This window comes from Scardinius erythrophthalmus, assembly GCF_964197995.2.
Source record: "Scardinius erythrophthalmus genome assembly, chromosome: 17".
In the NCBI taxonomy this organism is placed as follows: Eukaryota; Metazoa; Chordata; class Actinopteri; order Cypriniformes; family Leuciscidae; genus Scardinius; species Scardinius erythrophthalmus.
In genome coordinates, this window is record NC_138237.1 from 19702196 (window position 1) to 19721338 (window position 19143).

At 42.4% G+C, this 19143-nt stretch overlaps 1 protein-coding gene across 1 annotated transcript in view; it reads right to left on the reverse strand.

Annotated features, from left to right (window-relative positions):
• igsf9bb (immunoglobulin superfamily, member 9Bb) overlaps window positions 1-19143 on the reverse strand; it is a gene marked incomplete at both ends in the record, with an annotated part of 126505 nt that overhangs the window by 13936 nt on the left and 93426 nt on the right. The window contains 5 exons of the mRNA XM_081390460.1: window positions 4336-4381; window positions 4719-4880; window positions 10062-10146; window positions 10571-10797; window positions 14230-14405. Coding sequence (XP_081246586.1) covers window positions 4336-4381; window positions 4719-4880; window positions 10062-10146; window positions 10571-10797; window positions 14230-14405 — 696 coding nt within the window. The remainder of the gene's footprint in view (window positions 1-4335; window positions 4382-4718; window positions 4881-10061; window positions 10147-10570; window positions 10798-14229; window positions 14406-19143) is intronic.

The following is a 19143-nucleotide window of genomic DNA, read 5'->3' on the forward strand; positions in this document are numbered from 1 at the left end:
CAACAGTTCAACAACACGAACATCAAGGTATTGTCTTAATATCACTGCAAAACACTGGTCTCAAATGGCTCATTAACAGAAAAGAAAAAAAGAAGAAATTAACATCAAATGCTATTAATGAATGCTGCAAGGCACCAATGCAAATAGAGTAAAGTTTCAGAGACAGTGGCGTTTATGTTAAGGTTTCCAAATTTCAATTCAGCTCAGGCCGTTTCCTGATCCCACCCCCTTTTTCCCCCTAAATGTTTTCCTGTTACTGCTCATCTGGTGAAAAAAAAAAAAAAAGAACAAAAAAAGAAAACGGCTATATGAATGACTATAATTTTCATTAATTGTATCCCTAGAAACTGAGAGAAAATTTTTTTTAGGTGTTGTGATTCATTTGTGCATTCCCTTTGCAAACAACATGTCCAACATATTTTGAATTTTGAAGCCTAATAAATATAATGTTAATGATAATAAAATCCATGATAATAAAAGGCAACAATAGGCCAGGGCCTATTAAGAGGTCTCTGTAAACTTTCAAGAGGGCCTCAAGACGACTTAAAAGAATTTAAAATAAGACAAACATTATAATAGAGTAGACTAAAAACCAGTGTTGGGGAGTAGCTAAGTAGCGACGTTACTAACTTTACTACATTTTTCAGTAGCTTGACAGTAGCTCAGTTTCTTTTTTCAAACAGTGTAGCTTGCCAGTAGCTAACTACTTTTTCCAGCAAGTAGCGGTGCAGCACGACTAGGGCTGGGCGATATGGCTGAAAACTGTATCACGATATAAGTGTTTCATATCGGTCGATATCGATAATTATTGATATTTTTTATGACATATTTAAAATAAGGACCAGTCCAGGAGACAAATACATTACATTTAAAGATTTTTTATTTTAAACTTTCTGATTATAATCCCATCAGTTATAAAGGCAGAAATGTCAACACGACCATGGAAAACACTCACTCAAATAATTTGTCTAAAATCTGAATGAACACTTAACAATTATCTCTTAACATTAAGGTGCAAAATTAAAGAATACGTAAGAAATGCTTTATAAAGGGGTGGGCGATATGGCAAACATAATATTAAGATTTTTTTCAGGAAAATCACGATTAATGATTTTATCACGATTCTTTTTTATGTTGGTTTTACTATTTTGTGGCTGTTTTTAAAATATGGACATTAGTTTGGTTGTAATGCTCAAAGCCTTAGGTAACAAAATGTAAAACAAAAAAGAATGGCAGACAGGGGCGAAGATAAAAAAGTTCTCATTATGTTCTTTGTTATTAAATATTAAGATCAAAGATACACATTACACGTACACACAACCTAATATACAGATTTAATAAACAGTGCTTTATGTTTTCAGCTACAGCAGGTGTATTTAACAGTAGCATTGAAGAAAGTAATTAAATGAACAAATATGAAAATAAAACAAAACAGACTTCACTGTATAATTTATACATTGATACTTATTAAAGCTACTATTAAAGTTATCAATCAAGAGCAGTGAATGATTTTCTCTTTGCATTTTGTTGTTTTATTAACATTAAAGGGATAGCTCTGTTTACTGTTTGGATCCACATTCTTCAAAATATTAATATTTGAAAATATAAGAAGGAAATTAATACAGGTTTGGAACAACATTAGAGTGCGTAAATAATGAGCGAATTTTTATTTTTGGGTGAACTATCCCTTTAAGGACAAGCGGCAGCGTGTTTACTATTACTATACTGTCTCTTTAAGAGCTGCGCGCGACGCGTCTAATATACACGCATTTGACAAGCAGATTTTCTCTCAATTTTCTCAAGTTTGCTTTCACTTTAGACATATCCGACTAGTTTATGTAAACCTTGTGTGTATATAACAGTATTAGCACAATAAGACTCGAAATACAGTCCAGTATCCACAGGCGCTGGTAGACAGAGTGCATGTGAGCTTCACGTGTACGCGCGTTAAAACAGCTCATAAGCACGCGAATAACAGAGAAACTGACGATGGTCTTGCATAATTTGCAGACGACATGGTCTGACTACGGTCAGACTTGAAGTCAGGCGAGCTGACTTTTCCTGTTTTATCAACAATCGCTATATCACTACACGCCGGTTCTGTTACTGAAGAATCCAACACGAGACAACAATATTGCGCAACCATACTGACTGGCTGTTGCGTGTCACCCCCTACGTTGCAAGGTTACCAGATAGTTGAGTGCCTTAATTTGTTCATGCAACCAAATTTGCTTTCGCAACCTCTGGTTTCTTCCGACGAAGAAAAAAAAAAAATTATCGAACGTTTTATCGAACGCATTTTTTATTGATATTGATTACGTGTCTATCGCGATACATATCGTTATCGTTTTATCGCCCAGCCCTAAGCACGACCAAAAGATACATTGTGTTTTGACAAACCTGCAATGTATGAAAGAAGAGCAGTGTCTTCTTCTAGAGTGCATTCCCGCCATCTACTGTTTTATCACGCCTCTTTACGGTTTACTAAGGCTGTGTCCGAATTTGCCCCTTAAACCCTCACCATAGTTCACTTGAGGGAGTGAATGAAACCGAGAGAGTGAATTCAGACACTGAGTGCGCCGGAAGGCCTGCCGCTTCTGCATAGTTTGTGCTTGCTTTTTAATAATTATTTGAAACTTGGCAAACTGGCAGCTCCAGTAGTAAGAGGAAAAGATTTATCTTGAACTCTGTCATAGAAACTATGTGTAAACCTTAATTAAACAATTTAATAATCAATTAAAAGGGAATTTATGCCTGTACAATATTACGCTGTAGTCACATTGGACATGCGGTTTGGAAAATGGATGGATGTTGAGCGTACATCAGTTGTATCCTCGTTATTGCAGTGCATTGTGTGCACTCGATAACGTCCAATATATTGTTTTGAACACCACTACAAATGGCTGTGCCCTCAAATATAAGGGGTGATTTTGGACACAGCCTAAGAGATTGTCTGATTATTATGTTAAGAATGGTTGGGTTGATATTTCACATGAATCGACTAGTAAAGTTTAAACTTTGGTATGTAATCTATGCAAACCAAAGATAAAACGCTGTCTGCGTCGAAGACTTCAAGCACTAATTTAAGGACGCTCATACAGGTGAGTAATACATTAATTTTGCTACTTTATAGCACTCTATATCAAATGTCTGTTTCTGTTTTAATTACAATGATGAATCAGTGTTTCCTAGAATAATCTGTCCTGCTACAATTTCGCAATGAACCTTAAAAGATCACTAACGTTGTGTTTTTCGCCATTGCTTTGGCAAAGCATCTGTCAATCGAACAGAAAATGAATTCACAATATACCTTAGTGCACTTATCACATGGCAAAGGCTATGATTTATTTAAAAAGGTATATAGCTTAGTTTGTTGTGGTGGGTTTCAGAGCGAATCTCAGAGCTGCTCCGTTCACAGAAAATGTTGCGAGCTCCATCACTGCATGTGCTGTGAGGTTAACATGCATTTTTGACTACTCCTGTATCTAATTTAAATTGCATGCATTTTGTTCTTGCAATGATGTTACATTTGTTGCAATTTTTTACTTTGACAAACAGTCAGTTTGAGATATATATTTGAGTATTATGTGTAGGCTATCTTTGGATAGTTTACAAAATACAACAATATAGACTATTCTTTGAAATCACAATTGTATTGCATAAAAAGTTTTAAAAAAAGTAGATTCAATATAGCTAGATACTTTTTGATTGTAACTTGTAGTGTAGCTAACCTGGATATACTGTATGAGGTAGCCTAATTTTAAAAGTTTGATTTCAAGACCTGGAAAAGTCATCTAAATTAATCAAATCTAAAAGGAATAGTTCACTTAAAAATGAAAATTCTGTTTTCAAGTTTTGTTAAGTTTTGCTAAGCTATCGTAGTAAAAATCCGTATTCGTAGTCCTTATCCAGTGAATCACAAAGGACTAAATTACAGCTCCTAAAACTTCTGGAATTCTGAAATGTAATTATTAGAATTATACTAATTTTAGTTACTTTTTTGTGAATAATGGAGTCCCATTGGTTGAGAACCATTGATCTAAAGTGCAAATTAAGGCAAACGCATGAGAGAACTATTTAGCATTCCAAACTAATGGAAAAATTAAGAAACTGCTCTTTGGTGAAATTAACTTAGGCCGTATAGTGTATAAACACACTACATCCATGAATTACCGGCCTATCACTAAGCATTAATTAATGGGTGTTCTAATAGGATCTTTAAGCGAGAGGGCGGACCTGTTATATGCCTTGATTTATGAAGCACACTCCACTCTCGCTCTGAATGAACTGAGGTACAAGGGGAGAAGGAGGAAGTTCTTAAAAGACATTACTTACGGAGTCTCCACGCTCTTTCTGCAGTGTGTTATAGACAGAGGGGGATCTGTCGAAGAGAAAACCGGAGAGAAAGAAAGCGATTAGAGATTTAACACGCGCATAAAAAGACTCATTTCCTGATGAAAAGCACCCTAAGAGCTTGTTGGGAGTTCTGCAGCATCATTTGCGCAAAAGAGGCAGTTACCTGTTATTTAAACCTCTTCATACTGTAAGAGAACAAGATAGTGGGGATGTCTTGAATGTTAAATAAATGGAATTGCTTTAGGTAAAAAAATGCTCCCGGTCTGTTTGATTTGCATCAAAGTCTTCAGTCTGTCAGTAGGGTAAGATGTAAAGTGCATGGGGTTTGGATGAGACATTCTGGCCGTAAGGGCACCACTGACCTCGTCTCCTCTTGAGCTTACGCCGTCTCTGTTTGTTGACGAAGCAGGCTGCTAGCGTGCTGAAGAGGACGGCTGCTGCCAGGAAACAGATGGTGGCCACAATGCCTGCCACCACCGGCCGCGCCAGTCCCTCGTCTGGCACCTCAGGCGGCGGGAAATAGTCTGAAAGATACAAACAAGCTCACCTTCAGCACACACACACACAAGCTCTTTCATTCTTAGTTGCCTAAGACGGGCTGTTTTAACAATAAACCATACAGCTCATTTTCTATTATTAAGTTAATAGGAGGTAAGGTTAGAAAGACTGAAACAGAACAAAATAGCTAGCTATCTTGATTCATAAAGACATTCAAAATACATTTGAAATCACAGTGGGATGCTTTAAGAAATGAGATCAAAGACTGAGCAGCCTCACATTTATTTTGACTTCAAGTAGTGTTTGAATTCCGACTGTAGTGCTTAAACTATCTATTTAGTGAAATCAATCATTAGGGGTGGTTGTCAATCACTAGAATATGGTAACAGACAAGGTTTGTCAACAGAACGAAATATAATAAAATACCCCAATCATCTAAAAAAAACAGGTTTACACTATTGTTCAAAAGTAATTCATACTTTTATTCAGCAAGGATGCATTAAACTAATCAAACAGTAAATGATGTTCTTTGAACTTTCTATTCATAAAATAATCCTGAAAACGCAGCACGACTGTTTTCAAAACTGATGATAATATTAAGAACTGTTTCTTAAGCACCAAATCAGCATATTAGAATGATTTCTGAAGGGTCATGTGACACTGAAGAGTGGAGTAATGATGCTGAAAATTCAGCTTTGTCATCACAGGAATAAATTACATTTTGAAATATACAAAAACAGAAAACAGTTATTTTAAACTGTAATAACATTTTACAATATTACAGTTTTACTGTATTTTTAAACAAATAAATGCAGCCTTGGCCAGCATAACTTAAATGAACCTAAACTTTTGAACGGTAGTATATAGGGTGACAGATCTCAAAAGTGAATATTTTCAAAAGTTAAAAAATCCCTGTTTAAATGGATAATAAATATTTTACCTACTAAATACTAAACAAACTGGCATGCCCATAGTCTTTGTTAAATATTTATTTTTGTATTTGTATTTTCAGTGAACATTAACTGAAACATTAAACATCTTATAGTTTGAGATACAGTTGTACAGTTGTCTGACTATATTCAAACAAAAAGAACACTATGCATCCAATATTTCTGAATGTGAACTTGCTTTAATTCTCAAATAAGACTTCAGCAAAGGCAAAATTATTCACTTTACATCCATCAGATGGCAGCAGAGTCTCATCAGACCACCACTAACTCAGAGTCAACTCATTCCATTAAAGGAGAACTCCGGTCAATTTTAACATTGAGCTCATTTTTTTGTACATTTGGAGTGCTGTCAATACAGAGAACAACGACAAAAATCGGTGTTGCCTACACCGAGTTATTCTATTTTTTAAAATTTGCACCCTGTTGACTTCAATGGGGCAAGTACTAAACCTGCTTTTAGCCTCTTAACATCCTTGATGTGTCATTACAAGTGCACAGAAAATGTGAGTGATTCCTTCTGAGTGAACACGAGTGAATCTGACTGCAGTAGATGTGAAAGATATGTATAAAAATTATGTTATTTAAGCCAGCGCAAATACCTGTGTTTACATCCTGTTTTCAGTTGAAGTCCAAAGTAGTCGATTGCCGAGTTCACGCGCATAGGTTTAGTTACCTATGATCACGCGCGTGAACTCGGCAATCGACTACTTTGGACTTCAACCGAAAACAGGATGTAAACACAGGTATTTGCGCTGGCTTAAATAACATCATTTTTATACATATCTTTCACATCTACTGCAGTCAGATTCACTCGTGTTCACTCAGAAGGAATCACTCACATTTTCTGTGCACTTGTAATGACACATCAAGGATGTTAAGAGGCTAAAAGCAGGTTTAGTACTTGCCCCATTGCAAATTTTAAAAATAGAATAACTCGGTGTAGGCAACACCGATTTTTGTCGTTGTTCTCTGTATTGACAGCACTCCAAATGTACAAAAAAATGAGCTCAATGTTAAAATTGACCGGATGTCACAGTGTCTGGTTTATGTTCCTTGGGTCACCACTAGATGTCCTCCTTCCCCACGGTGTCCATCACACTCTTGAACTACATCCCCCATGATCCTTGTCTTTTCATTGCACTCAGCTGCCCCTTATCACTGATCATTGCACTCAGCCTGTTCCCCATTAGCATTGTTATTTCCCTGTGTATATATACCCTGTCTGTTTTAGTATGTGTCACGGAGTCCTTGTTTGTATCACACCACTTCCAAGTTCTGTTCTTGCTGTTGTCTTGTACCTGTTTTTGTTGGATTGCTCTATTGGATATTGACCTCTGCCTGGACTGGATACGATTTTGGATTTGCCCAATAAAATATACTACTGCATATTGGATCTCTCTGTTTCCCTGTGTGGATCGTGACAGAAGGACTCCGTCACATCTTGATCCAGCGGTATGTATTCAAACCTCTCTTCCCCAGCCACTGAACAGGAGAGGAGAAGATTATTTGAGGGAACCCGACTGGTGATTTTTCGTGGGACCCGGGGAGGTCGCAGAGGAGTGGATGGGCGAGAGGGTGTTCAACACCACTCTCCACCATGGCCCCCCTTCGACTCTGGGTTGATGAGGTCCAGCCCAGAGCCCCATCCGCCACTGATTCCGCCCAGCTCAGAACCGGCACATTGCCATCAGAAACAGAGGAGGAGAAGGAAGACCTCCTCCATGATTGTTCCGGTGGTCCCAGTTCCGGTGGTCCCAGTTCCGGTGGTCCCAGTTCTGGTGGTCCCAGTCTCGGAGGTCCCCGTGCAGTCTGAGATAGACAGAGCAGCTGAAACTCTGTTGGATTACTTCGAAAGACTACATCAGATCCTGGAGAGTGCCAAGACTGTCCATGGCACGTCTGCCGAGCCTGTGTCTTCGGACAAGATGGCCACCGCCGAGCCTGTTCACGTCACGCCTGCCGAGCCTGTGTCTTCGGACAAGATGGCCGCCGCCGAGCCTGTTCACGTCACGCCTGCCGAGCCTGTGTCTTCGGACAAGATGGCCGCCACAGAGACTGTTCACGTCACGTCTGCCGAGCCTGTGTCTTCAGACAAGATTGCCGACGTCGAGCCTGTGTCTGAACTTGAGCCGGTAGTGTCTGTTCCTGAGCCGGAGCCAGTGTCTGTTCCTGAGCCGGAGCCAGTGTCTGTTCCTGAGCCGGAGCCAGTGTCTGTTCCTGAGCCGGAGCCAGTGTCTGTTCCTGAGCCGGAGCCAGTGTCTGTTCCTGAGCCGGAGCCGGTGTCTGTTCCTGAGCCGGAGCCGGTGTCTGTTCCTGAGCCGGAGCCGGTGTCTGTTCCTGAGCCGGAGCCGGTGTCTGTTCCTGAGCCGGAGCCGGTGTCTGTTCCTGAGCCGGAGCCGGTGTCTGTTCCTGAGCCGGAGCCGGTGTCTGTTCCTGAGCCGGAGCCGGTGTCTGTTCCTGAGCCGGAGCCGGTGTCTGTTCCTGAGCCGGAGCCGGTGTCTGTTCCTGAGCCGGAGCCGGTGTCTGTTCCTGAGCCGGAGCCGGTGGTGTCTGTTCCTGAGCCGGAGCCGGTGGTGCCAGTTCCAGTGCCTGAGCCGGTGGTGCCAGTTCCAGTGCCTGAGCCGGTGGTGCCAGTTCCAGTGCCTGAGCCGGTGGTGCCAGTTCCAGTGCCTGAGTCGGTGGTGCCTGTTCCTGAGTTGGTGGTGCCAGTTCCTGTTTCTGAGTTGGTGGTGCCAGTTCCAGTTCCAGTGCCTGAGCCGTTGGTGCCAGTTCCAGTGCCTGAGCCGTTGGTGCCAGTTCCAGTTCCTGAGCCGGTGGTGTCTGTTCCAGTTCCTGAGCCATGGCCGCCCGAGGGGTCGTCTTCTGCTCCGCCGTGGCCGCCCGATGGACTGTCTTCTGCTCCGACGTGGCCGCCTGAGGGGTCGTCTCTGCCCTGGCCGCCCGAGGGAGAGTCTCCGCCCTGGCCGCCCGAGGGAAGGTCTCCGCCCTGGCCGCCCGAGGGAAGGTCTCCGCCCTGGCCGCCCGAGGGAAGGTCTCCGCCCTGGCCGCCCGAGGGAAGGTCTCCGCCCTGGCCGCCCGAGGGAAGGTCTCCGCCCTGGCCGCCCGAGGGAAAGTCTCCGCCCTGGCCGCCCGAGGGAAAGTCTCCGCCCTGGCCGCCCGAGGGAAAGTCTCCGCCCTGGCCGCCCGAGGGAAAGTCTCCGCCCTGGCCGCCCGAGGGAAAGTCTCCGCCCTGGCCGCCCGAGGGAAAGTCTCCGCCCTGGCCGCCCGAGGGAAAGTCTCCGCCCTGGCCGCCTGAGGGAAAGTCTCCTCCCTGGCCGCCCGAGGGAAAGTCTCCTCCCTGGCCGCCCGAGGGAAAGTCTCCTCACTGGCCACCTGAGGGAAAGTCTCCGCCCTGGCCGCCTGAGGGAAAGTCTCCTCTGTCCTGGCCGCCCGAGGGACTGTCTGCTCTGCCCTGGCCGCCTGATGGACTGATGTTTCTGCCCTGGCCGTCTGCACAGCCTGCTCCGCCCAGGCCACCCGATGGACTGTCGTCTGCTTCACCCTGGCCGGCCGATGAACTGTCTGCTTCGCCCTGGCCGCCGGCTAAGCCATCACCCCCTGTTCCTATTCCCCTCCATGGACCTGGCCCCCCATCCCACCTCCTGATCCTCCACCGTTCCACCTCCCTCCTTGACTCTGGTTTTGTTTGTGTTTCTGGGTCTTGGAGCGTCTGGTAGCCGCTCCGTAGAGGGGGGGTTATGTCACAGTGTCTGGTTTATGTTCCTTGGGTCACCACTAGATGTCCTCCTTCCCCACGGTGTCCATCACACTCTTGAACTACATCCCCCATGATCCTTGTCTTTTCAATGCACTCAGCTGCCCCTTATCACTGATCATTGCACTCAGCCTGTTCCCCATTAGCATTGTTATTTCCCTGTGTATATATACCCTGTCTGTTTTAGTATGTGTCACGGAGTCCTTGTTTGTATCACACCACTTCCAAGTTCTGTTCTTGCTGTTGTCTTGTACCTGTTTTTGTTGGATTGCTCTATTGGATATTGACCTCTGCCTGGACTGGATACGATTTTGGATTTGCCCAATAAAATATACTACTGCATATTGGATCTCTCTGTTTCCCTGTGTGGATCGTGACACCGGAGTTCTCCTTTAATGTTTGTGTGAGCCTACACAAAAATGTCAAGAGTACATAACAACATGATATCATGTGCAGTAAAATATCACAGTACAGGTTCTAAAATCCTCAGTATGGGCACTGACCTGTGCTAGAGACTCCCACTACATTACTGGGCTCACTGACAAGGCCCTCCATAACCGCTATCACTCTGAACTCATACCAGGCCTCCTGTAAAACAATGCAGAGACATTTACAGCATGTTTCCTTTAAATAGGTGTATTATCTGAAATCACTAGAAAAATCAGTCCACTGAAGGTTCAGTTGTAGTAGATTAAAACATTGTAAGGAATGTGAAATAATTGGAATAAATTTGCATTCAAATGTGACAAATATGCAAAACAACGTCTGAACTTTTCATTACTGTGAGTAAAACCTTGAGGAAGATTTCTGTCATTTAGCTATTTTCCTTCAAATTTACATTTTAGAAAATGTAATAAAAAATATAATTTGCATGGCTTTCAAATGGTCATAAGAGTTCTGTTTCGGAACAACATAACTGTGACTAAATGATAAACAAATTTATTCTCAAATACTGCAGAAATCCCAAAACAAGCTGTGTGTCAAACTTTTGAAATTGTGATCACAGGTATACCTGAACCAGGTCTCTAGCCAAGAGCTCTGTCTCTCCAGCAGGGATTGCATCATCAAGGACATCCCACCTCTCCCCGAGGCGGAAGTCCATGATGTAGTGATCAATTGGCGACGTGTGATTGGCTGGAGGGATCCATGTGAGTAGGACTCCCTGCTGTGTCCGGTTGGCTGTGAGGCACCGTGGTGGGGTAAGCAGCACCAGTGGTTCTGGGGTACTTATAGGAAATACTAGAGGGAAGAAAGCAAAACACTGAATCATCATAATATGCAGATATGATGCTCAAGAAATACTTATTAGGGGTTCAAGCACGAAGTGCTGAAACCCTGTTGTAATTGTAAGGATTCGTAAAACGCATCGTGCAGGGCAAACCGTAAGGCCTAGAGACTTGAAACCTGGCCAGATGGTAGGCCTCAATTTGGGGACAACCTATCAGAGTATGACCTCGATTGGCCTATAGGTGGCGCTACAGCAAGCAAAAGTACAAAATCGCTCATAACTCTTAGACCGTTTGACCCAGACCCAAGTGTCTTTACACCACTGTGATCCCTGGCTCAAGGCGGACTGGCTCAGTGGCTATCTCCAATTTCGATTTAGGTTTTTCGATTTTCCGCTATGTCGAATTTTGTCCGAAACCTACTTTTGCGAACTAGTCCCTGGTTTTTGGCCTGATCGGAACTAGACCAGTCTAGGACAATTCTCTGGACTCTCTACATCAATAATTATCGAAAAAAAGTGCTATAGCGACCAAAAGCGTGAAACTGCTCATAACTCCTACACCCTATGTCTTAGAGTCAAGTGTCTTATATCATTAGAAAGATGGATGCCTGAAGGTCAAAACATATATCTCCAATTTCATTTCCGGTATGCAAATCATCCGCCATTTTGAATTTTGTCAAAAACCTACTTTTGCGAACTAGTCCCTGTTTTTTTGTCCGATCGGAACCAAACCAGTACAGAAATTTCGATTTCTGTTCGCTAGGGGGTGCAAAAAGAATATTGTGGGAGGAGCCTATTTTACTAAAATGGCAATAACTCCAGAAGTCAATGAGATATCTTCACCAAACTTGGTACCCATGTGTAAGACCTCAATTTGAGGTCACAGTCAAAATATCGCGCCGATTGAACACTAGGTGGCGCTATAACTTGAAAAAAACATGAAAAGGGCTATAACCACATGACCGTTAGTCCGATTGACTTGAAAATTGGTATGCAGTGTCTTGGTCCAAGCTGCCATGTATATCTATGAGGACATTGGCATATCTCAAAAAACATGGCCGCCATCGGCCAAAGAAATTTGAGCACAAATTAGACAAAGTTAACGGAGGCCGATCGAAAAGAAACTCAGTGGGCATGTTCGACTCATGGCCCTAGAGGTCTGTAAGAATTTTGACAGAAATCGACCACTAGTTGGCGCTAACGAGTTTTATGGATCAGTAATCACGTGATGCATATAATTTGATAGATCTCCTCATACAGAACAACTCTGCCTCAAGAACCACTGCTGTCAATCAAATCGTTCATCAAATATTCGCTATTATATTAAAAACCTACTTTTGCGAACTAGTCCTAGGTTTTTCTCCCGATCGGAACCAAACCAGTGCAGTACAATTCTCTGGACTCCTTAGATCAATAATTATCAATAAAACTTACTGTATTTGAATGCTTATGTGCTTAAAGACCTTAAATGTTTGAACCCCGATAAATGCTGCTTGCAGCTTTAATTATTATTATTAATGTTGAAAACTGTTGTGCTGCTTAATATTTTTGTGGAAACCATGATACTTTTTTTCAGGATTCTATGAAGAATAGAAAAAAAAGCATTTATTTTGAAAATAAATATTTTGTAACATTATACATGTATTTTCTGTCTCTTTTGGTCAATTTAATACATCCTTGCTGAAACTGCTGACCCTAACTGTCTGAACGATAGCATTTTATAAGCGATAAATGTGCTAGTATTTTTAGTATTTGTTCCTAGTATTAGTATTTTTTCTAGTAGTGTTTTTGGTAATACTTTGCTTAAAGCCTTTATGTATGATGCGTTATAAATGTATCCATAATGTATATTATAATGCATTATTACATGGCTTGGTTGAATTCTAATGTAGAATGCGGTCTGTTATTTCTTGATAACAGACCGCTGCTAATTATAACACACCGTTGCCATGAAAAACAAGCCATGTAATAAGAGGGATAATGTAGAGCGAGGCGGTTGTTATAGCGAATACAACCTCTTCAGGCTGATTCAAGACCAGCCTGTTGGGGTTGTATTCACTATAACAACCGCCTCGCTCTACATTATCCCTTACTTATATGTTTTCATAAATAATTGTAACCAAAGTTAAAAAGCATAATATTTGCAGATTAATTGTTACATCTGAAAGTGGTTGTTTGTCATGATGTGTTTTAATGCATTATACTTTCTAAAGCATTGGGACACCTCACCATTACACCAACAGGGACTTAAATGACATTGTATTCTAAATACATTAATATGGAGTTGGTCCGACCTTTGCAGGTTTAACAGCTTCCACTCTTCTGGGAAGGCTTTCCACAATAATTTGGAGATTTGGATTTGTTTTCCCATTCAACCAATAGAGCATGGATGATATAGCCAAAATGTCTAAATGGACCTTGCTTTGTCTCACAGTCACAGTCATGCTGGAATAGAAAAGGCCCTTCCCCAAACTGTTTCCACAAAGTTGGAAGCATAGTATTGTCCACAAAATGTCTTGGTATGCCGAAGCATTAAGATTTCCCTTCACTGGAAGTAAGGGGCCTAGCCCAAACCCCTAAAAAACAGCTCCACCAAACTTTACAGTTGCCACGTTGCAGTCAGGCAGGTAAAGTTTACTGGCATCTGCCAAACCCAGATTCACCCATCAGACTGCCAAACAGAGAAGCGTGATTCATCACTTCACAGAACATGCATCCACTGCTTTAGAGTTCAGTGGCAGCGTGCTTTACATCCCTCCATCCGATGCTTGTAATTGTACTTGATGATGAGGCTTGTATGCAGCTGCTCAGCCATGAAAACCCATTCCACGAAGCTGCAGCACAGTTTTTGTGCTGATATTAATGACAGTGGAAGTTTGGAACTCTTGACGACTTTTACGCATCATACGCCTCAGCACTCAGTGACTTCACTGGGACATTACATGGTCTTCTTCCTTGTGGCTGAGTTGCTGCTGTTACTAAACGCTTTCCAATAATACAACTTACAGTTGCACGCAGAATATCTAGCAGGGATGAAATTTCACAAACTGGCATCCTATACACAGCACCACGGTTGAAATCACTTATATCTTCAAAACGACCCATTTTTTCACACGTTTGTAAATGCAGACTGCATGGCTAGTTGGTTGATTTCATACAGCTGTGGCAATGGGTCTGACTGAAACACCTGAATTCAATAATTAAGAGGTGTGTCCCAATACTTTTGTCCATAGTGTATATAACATGGTGTAATAGTTAGGATCAAGAATTTGTTGCTTCTTTAGAAGTACTAAAATAAATCAGTAAGGAATCATAATTGTTAAAGAGTCAGAATTTCAATTTAAATAGCTAAATTTTTAGCATTTCTATCCCTACTATAAAATGGACTTCTGTCAGGCAGAGATGAACTTGTCATTGAATGTTGGATTGCACGGGTGACCAACCTAGTGTGTTCACAGTGACGACCTCGCTGAACGGGCCCGTCCCCAGCTTGTTCTGGGCCAGGACACTGAATTGGTAGGCCGTCTCGGGCTCCAGGCCTTGCACCAGGAGCCAGTGCTGCCCGCTGGGCACAGGCATGGACAGCCAGTCATGCGGTCCTAACTGCTCCCTCTTCACCCTGCAGGAGGAGTCACATGCACAGATGGAAAAAGTTGTCAAGCATGCACATACGCTTGGATAATGATTATCACGTCGCTCACAACACTGATGAGAGCACTGCCTGCAGCTTGACGGAAAAAGACAGCTTGTTTGGCTCAGTGTGAGTGCTCAGTGATATCCAATAATACAACAATTTCCCAGAGGAAATCCTGAAGAATGCAACTGCGTTTTCAACCGCTGATCTTTTCAAAAAAATCGTCATACATCTTCAGTGTGCCTTGGCCGCCCTACAACCCTTTTCTCTGGCTATCTTGGGAATGACCTATGGCTTGAAATGAGTCAATTGTATGGACAATACATCTCTTACAAGGAAACAGTAAGAATGACTGCAATGTTGTGGATAAGTGGAATAGAAATTATATTTGGTCATACTTTAGAATAGGGTCCAATTCTCACTATTAACTAACTATTAACCACAACGTTTGCAATAAACTCCTTATTACAGCTTATTAATAGTTAGTAAGGTAGTTGTTAAGTTTGGGTATTGGGTAGGATTAAGGGATGAAGAATATCGTCATGCAGAATAAGGCATTAATATGTGCTTTATAAGTACTAATAAACAGCCATTGTCTTAGTAATATGCATGTTAATAAGCAACTAGTTAATAGTGAGAATTGGACCCTAAACTATTACTGTATATTTTAACATTTAGATTTTTTATATTTACAATGTATTGTTTTTTTTTAGCTACAGAAGCCAGTGACATCATGCCCTATTGCACACATCCGTTGCAAGTGTGACTGCATCTACAACCAGTGATCTGATAAACTACTGATCTTGGCATGCATGGAATGACGCCTGACGAATGTCTTATTGTTCCTATTGGTGTGAGTCATAATATTCCACTGAGGTATAATTGATCACTTCCTCCATGCCCTTATAACATGAGAGTTCACAGGCTCTTGAAATGTGTGTTATTCACAGCATCTCAGCGGTTGCTCAGCACCTCTCCTGCAATACACAGGAAGTAGCAGGAACACGCCAACTATCTGCGTCAACAAGGTTGACGGAAGCTGTTGTTTAATCTCACGTGGGTCACCTTTAAAGGCCATTCACACACAACCTTTAAAGCATGAGTCACACTGTCCAATGTTTCAAATGACACCTTTAGTCAGCTCTTGGCACAGGCCTCCAATCGTTTGGGTACCTGTGGTGGACACATCAGGCCAGTGGATAATGATGGTCAAAAAGAAGTTTGATGCAGAAAGGTGAGGGAGGCCTGGCCCTTGGCTGAGGATTAACATGTTTTTTTTATCCTCCGGAGGGCCTTCTATTCTTCTTGAACTTATGCCTGTGTAGATTGCTGCATTAGTGGAAGGACTCAAGTTGGTACTCGGTACAGACTATGAAGAAATGCTGAGCGCATACAGACCCAGTTTCCTCATATATGACATCGATCTGTCAGCAAAAATAACATTGAAACTGAATTTAATTTTGATCTTGGCAATGTACATGGAAATACATTTCTTGATAAGCGAACAGTCAGATGAAAGTTCATGTCAGTGTTTTTCAAGCCACATTGTTTTATTCATCCTCTGCATGAAGAAGACTTATATATATAAAATATAAGGTGTAATTATTCAGCCAAAGTCAGACAATGTATACTGCTACCTCTACATTTTTTAATCCGTTTCCAAATAAATGACCACAAGCACTCATATGTACAATACTAAAAAATAAAAAAAGCCTCAAGACTTTAATAATATGTCAGATTTGAGCAGAAAATCTGAAATTTGGCACCACAAATGTATATATGTATAAACAATACCAATCAAAAGTTTGGGGTTGGTACAAATTTTTTTTATTAATAGTTTTATTCAGCAAGGATTCATTAAAAGCGGGAGTAAAGAATATGTATTATTTTTTTTTCAAAACATTTCTATTTCACATAAAAGCTGTTATTTTAAATCTTCTATTCAATAAAGAATTAAAAAAAAATATATAATACAATTTTTAGATTGATTTCTGAAGAATCATTTTACACTGAAGACGGGAGAAATGGCTGCTGAAATTTTAGCTTTGCCATTGTCACGTATCCAGTCACCACACCAGCTCTGTCACCTCTACCGCACTACACTTCCCAGCATCCCTCATGCTTCCCACCTGCACGCCATCACCTAATTACATCAGCACCTGCACCTCATCATCAGCACTCCCCCTACACCAGGGATAGGCAACTCCGGTCCTGGAGGGCCACTGTCCTGCAGAGTTTAACTCCAACCCTAATTAAACACACCTGAACAAGGCAATCAATGTTTCAGGATTACAAGATAGATACAGGCAGGTGAGTTTTTATCAGGGCTGAAGCTAAACTCTGCAGGACAGTGGCCCTCCAGGACCGAAGTTGCCTATCCCTGCCCTACACTCTCTTGTCTGGTCTCGTCTATATGAACACCTTAAAGCCTGGTTCACACCGGACGCCGAAGCGACGCGTAAGCGGCGCGGAACGGAGGCCGCTTCCTTTCGGCGCCCATGTTAACCTATGGTGTCGTTCGCACCAGTTTCGGCGTCTGGTCTATTTTTTGCGCGAGCCGCGAGTGATCCGCGTCAATTCCGGCAGGAAGTCACACCAAGAAACACGAGACAATCTGGTCAATTGTCAAAATATAAGCAATTTTCACAAATTAAAATACCGCGAGTGACAAATGCGATCATATTTGTGTATCTAAACAGACTAGAAAGATGAAAACAAACAAAGAAAAAACACAACAAAATAGATTTAATAAATTTGAAGAGAGGATGTATATTTCAACGGTAGGCCTATATCTACACTACTACTGTCTACCATATTCTCTCTCTGGCTGTGTGTGTGTCTCGACAACGGATTAATAAAAGAAGTGTACAAACTTCTTGGTTACAGAAACATGGTGTATTAATTTTATTAGGTTATTTACTTACCCATGATGTAAAAAATAGCTCTGAATAAACAACAACTGAGCAGAAGCGCTTGTCGACCGCCGCGGAGAATACGCGTCTGGTGTGAACAGGCAGGCGCCGGACCGTGCGTGATTTTCCGTTCCGCGCCGCTTCCGTCGCTTCGGCGTCCGGTGTGAACCAGGCGTAAGACTGATTACATGTACCTTACCTGTTCTGTGGAAACCTTACCTGTCTTCTGCCATCCGTCACCCGCTCTTTGTCTGCGTCAGGAACCGTCATCTGAAAATAGAGACATTCGTTCACAGCAAGCTAAGTCTTCCTTCATCTGTTCTTCGTCCATCATACCACCAGTCTGCATTCCTGTTCAGTTCTGTGTATATGTCCAATAAACTCTGTGTTTGAAGTCATACCTGTCTGCATCCTTCTGTTCTGTGACAGAAGACCAGACCATAAACAAAGTATGGGCGTTTCCCGCATCAATCAAAACCCAACTGATCATCTGATAACCTGTTTCCAGGATGGCCACCTAATTGAAGAATATGTGAAAGAGTTCCTAGAAATTTCACACCAGGTCAACTGGACAGATGGCGTCCTAAATAACGCGTTCGGGCTTGGACTCGACGATCCTCTGCACCAGCCAGCTTTAGCCGCAAAACCAGGTTAATTCGCATAATACCTGGATCATGTGCTGTTGTTGAGCGGTTCAGCCTTCACCGTGGGTGAGGCTGATGATGACATTGCCACTCAAGCACCATCACCAGCCATCTTTCTCGCCAGACCGCCTGCATATCTTCACCATGCCTGCCCAACCTGAGTTTCGTCACGTCAGGCCTGCACAGCCTCAGCTTCACGTCACGCCAATCAAGCCTGAATGTCTTCACGTCAGATCTGCCCAGCCTGAGTTTCGTCACGTCATGTCGGTCAAGCCTGAGATTCTTCATCTCATGTCTATCAAGCCTGAATGTCTTCACGTCATGCCTGCCCAGCATGAACTTCGTCACGTAATGCCAAAGGAATGGCCGCCGCCTCGCCTCCCGAGCCCTTGGCAAAGATGGCCGCCACCTCACCACCTGAACCCTCAGCCAGGATGGCCGCCGCCACGTCAGAGCCTGTCCCAAGACCTGTTCATCAACCTGTTCCTGTTCCAAGATCTGTCCCTGAGTCTGTTCCTGAGCCTGTTCTCGAATCTGTTCCTGAGCCTATATCCGCTCCTGGAGAAAGGCCACGATGTCACCACACCAGCTGTCACCTCTACCGCACTACACTTCCCAGCATCCCTCATGTTTCCCACCTGTATACCATCAGCCATCACCTAATTACATCAGCACCTGCACCTCATCATCAGCACTCCCTATAAAGAGACACTTCTCCTGCCTCCCTTGTCTGGTCTCGTCTATATGAACACCTTAAGACCGATTACATGTACCTTACCTGTTCTGTGGAAACCCTACCTGTCTTCTGTCATCTGCCAACCATCACCTGCCCTTCGTCTGCGTCTGGAACCATCATCTGCAAATAGAGACATTCGTTCACAGCAAGCTAAGTCATCCTTCATCTGTATCTGTCCAATAAACTCTTTGTTTGAAGTCTTACCTGTTCTGTAACAGCCATTGCAGGAATAAATTATATTTTATGATATATTAAAATTGTAATCCTATTTCACAATATTGCTGTTTTTACTGTATTTTGATCAATGCAGCCTTGGTGAGCATAAGACACTTCTTTCAAAAACATTCAAAAATCATACCGACCCCCAGACTTTTGAATGGTAGTCTATACATGTACAGTGGGGAGAACAAGTATTTGATACACGGGCGATT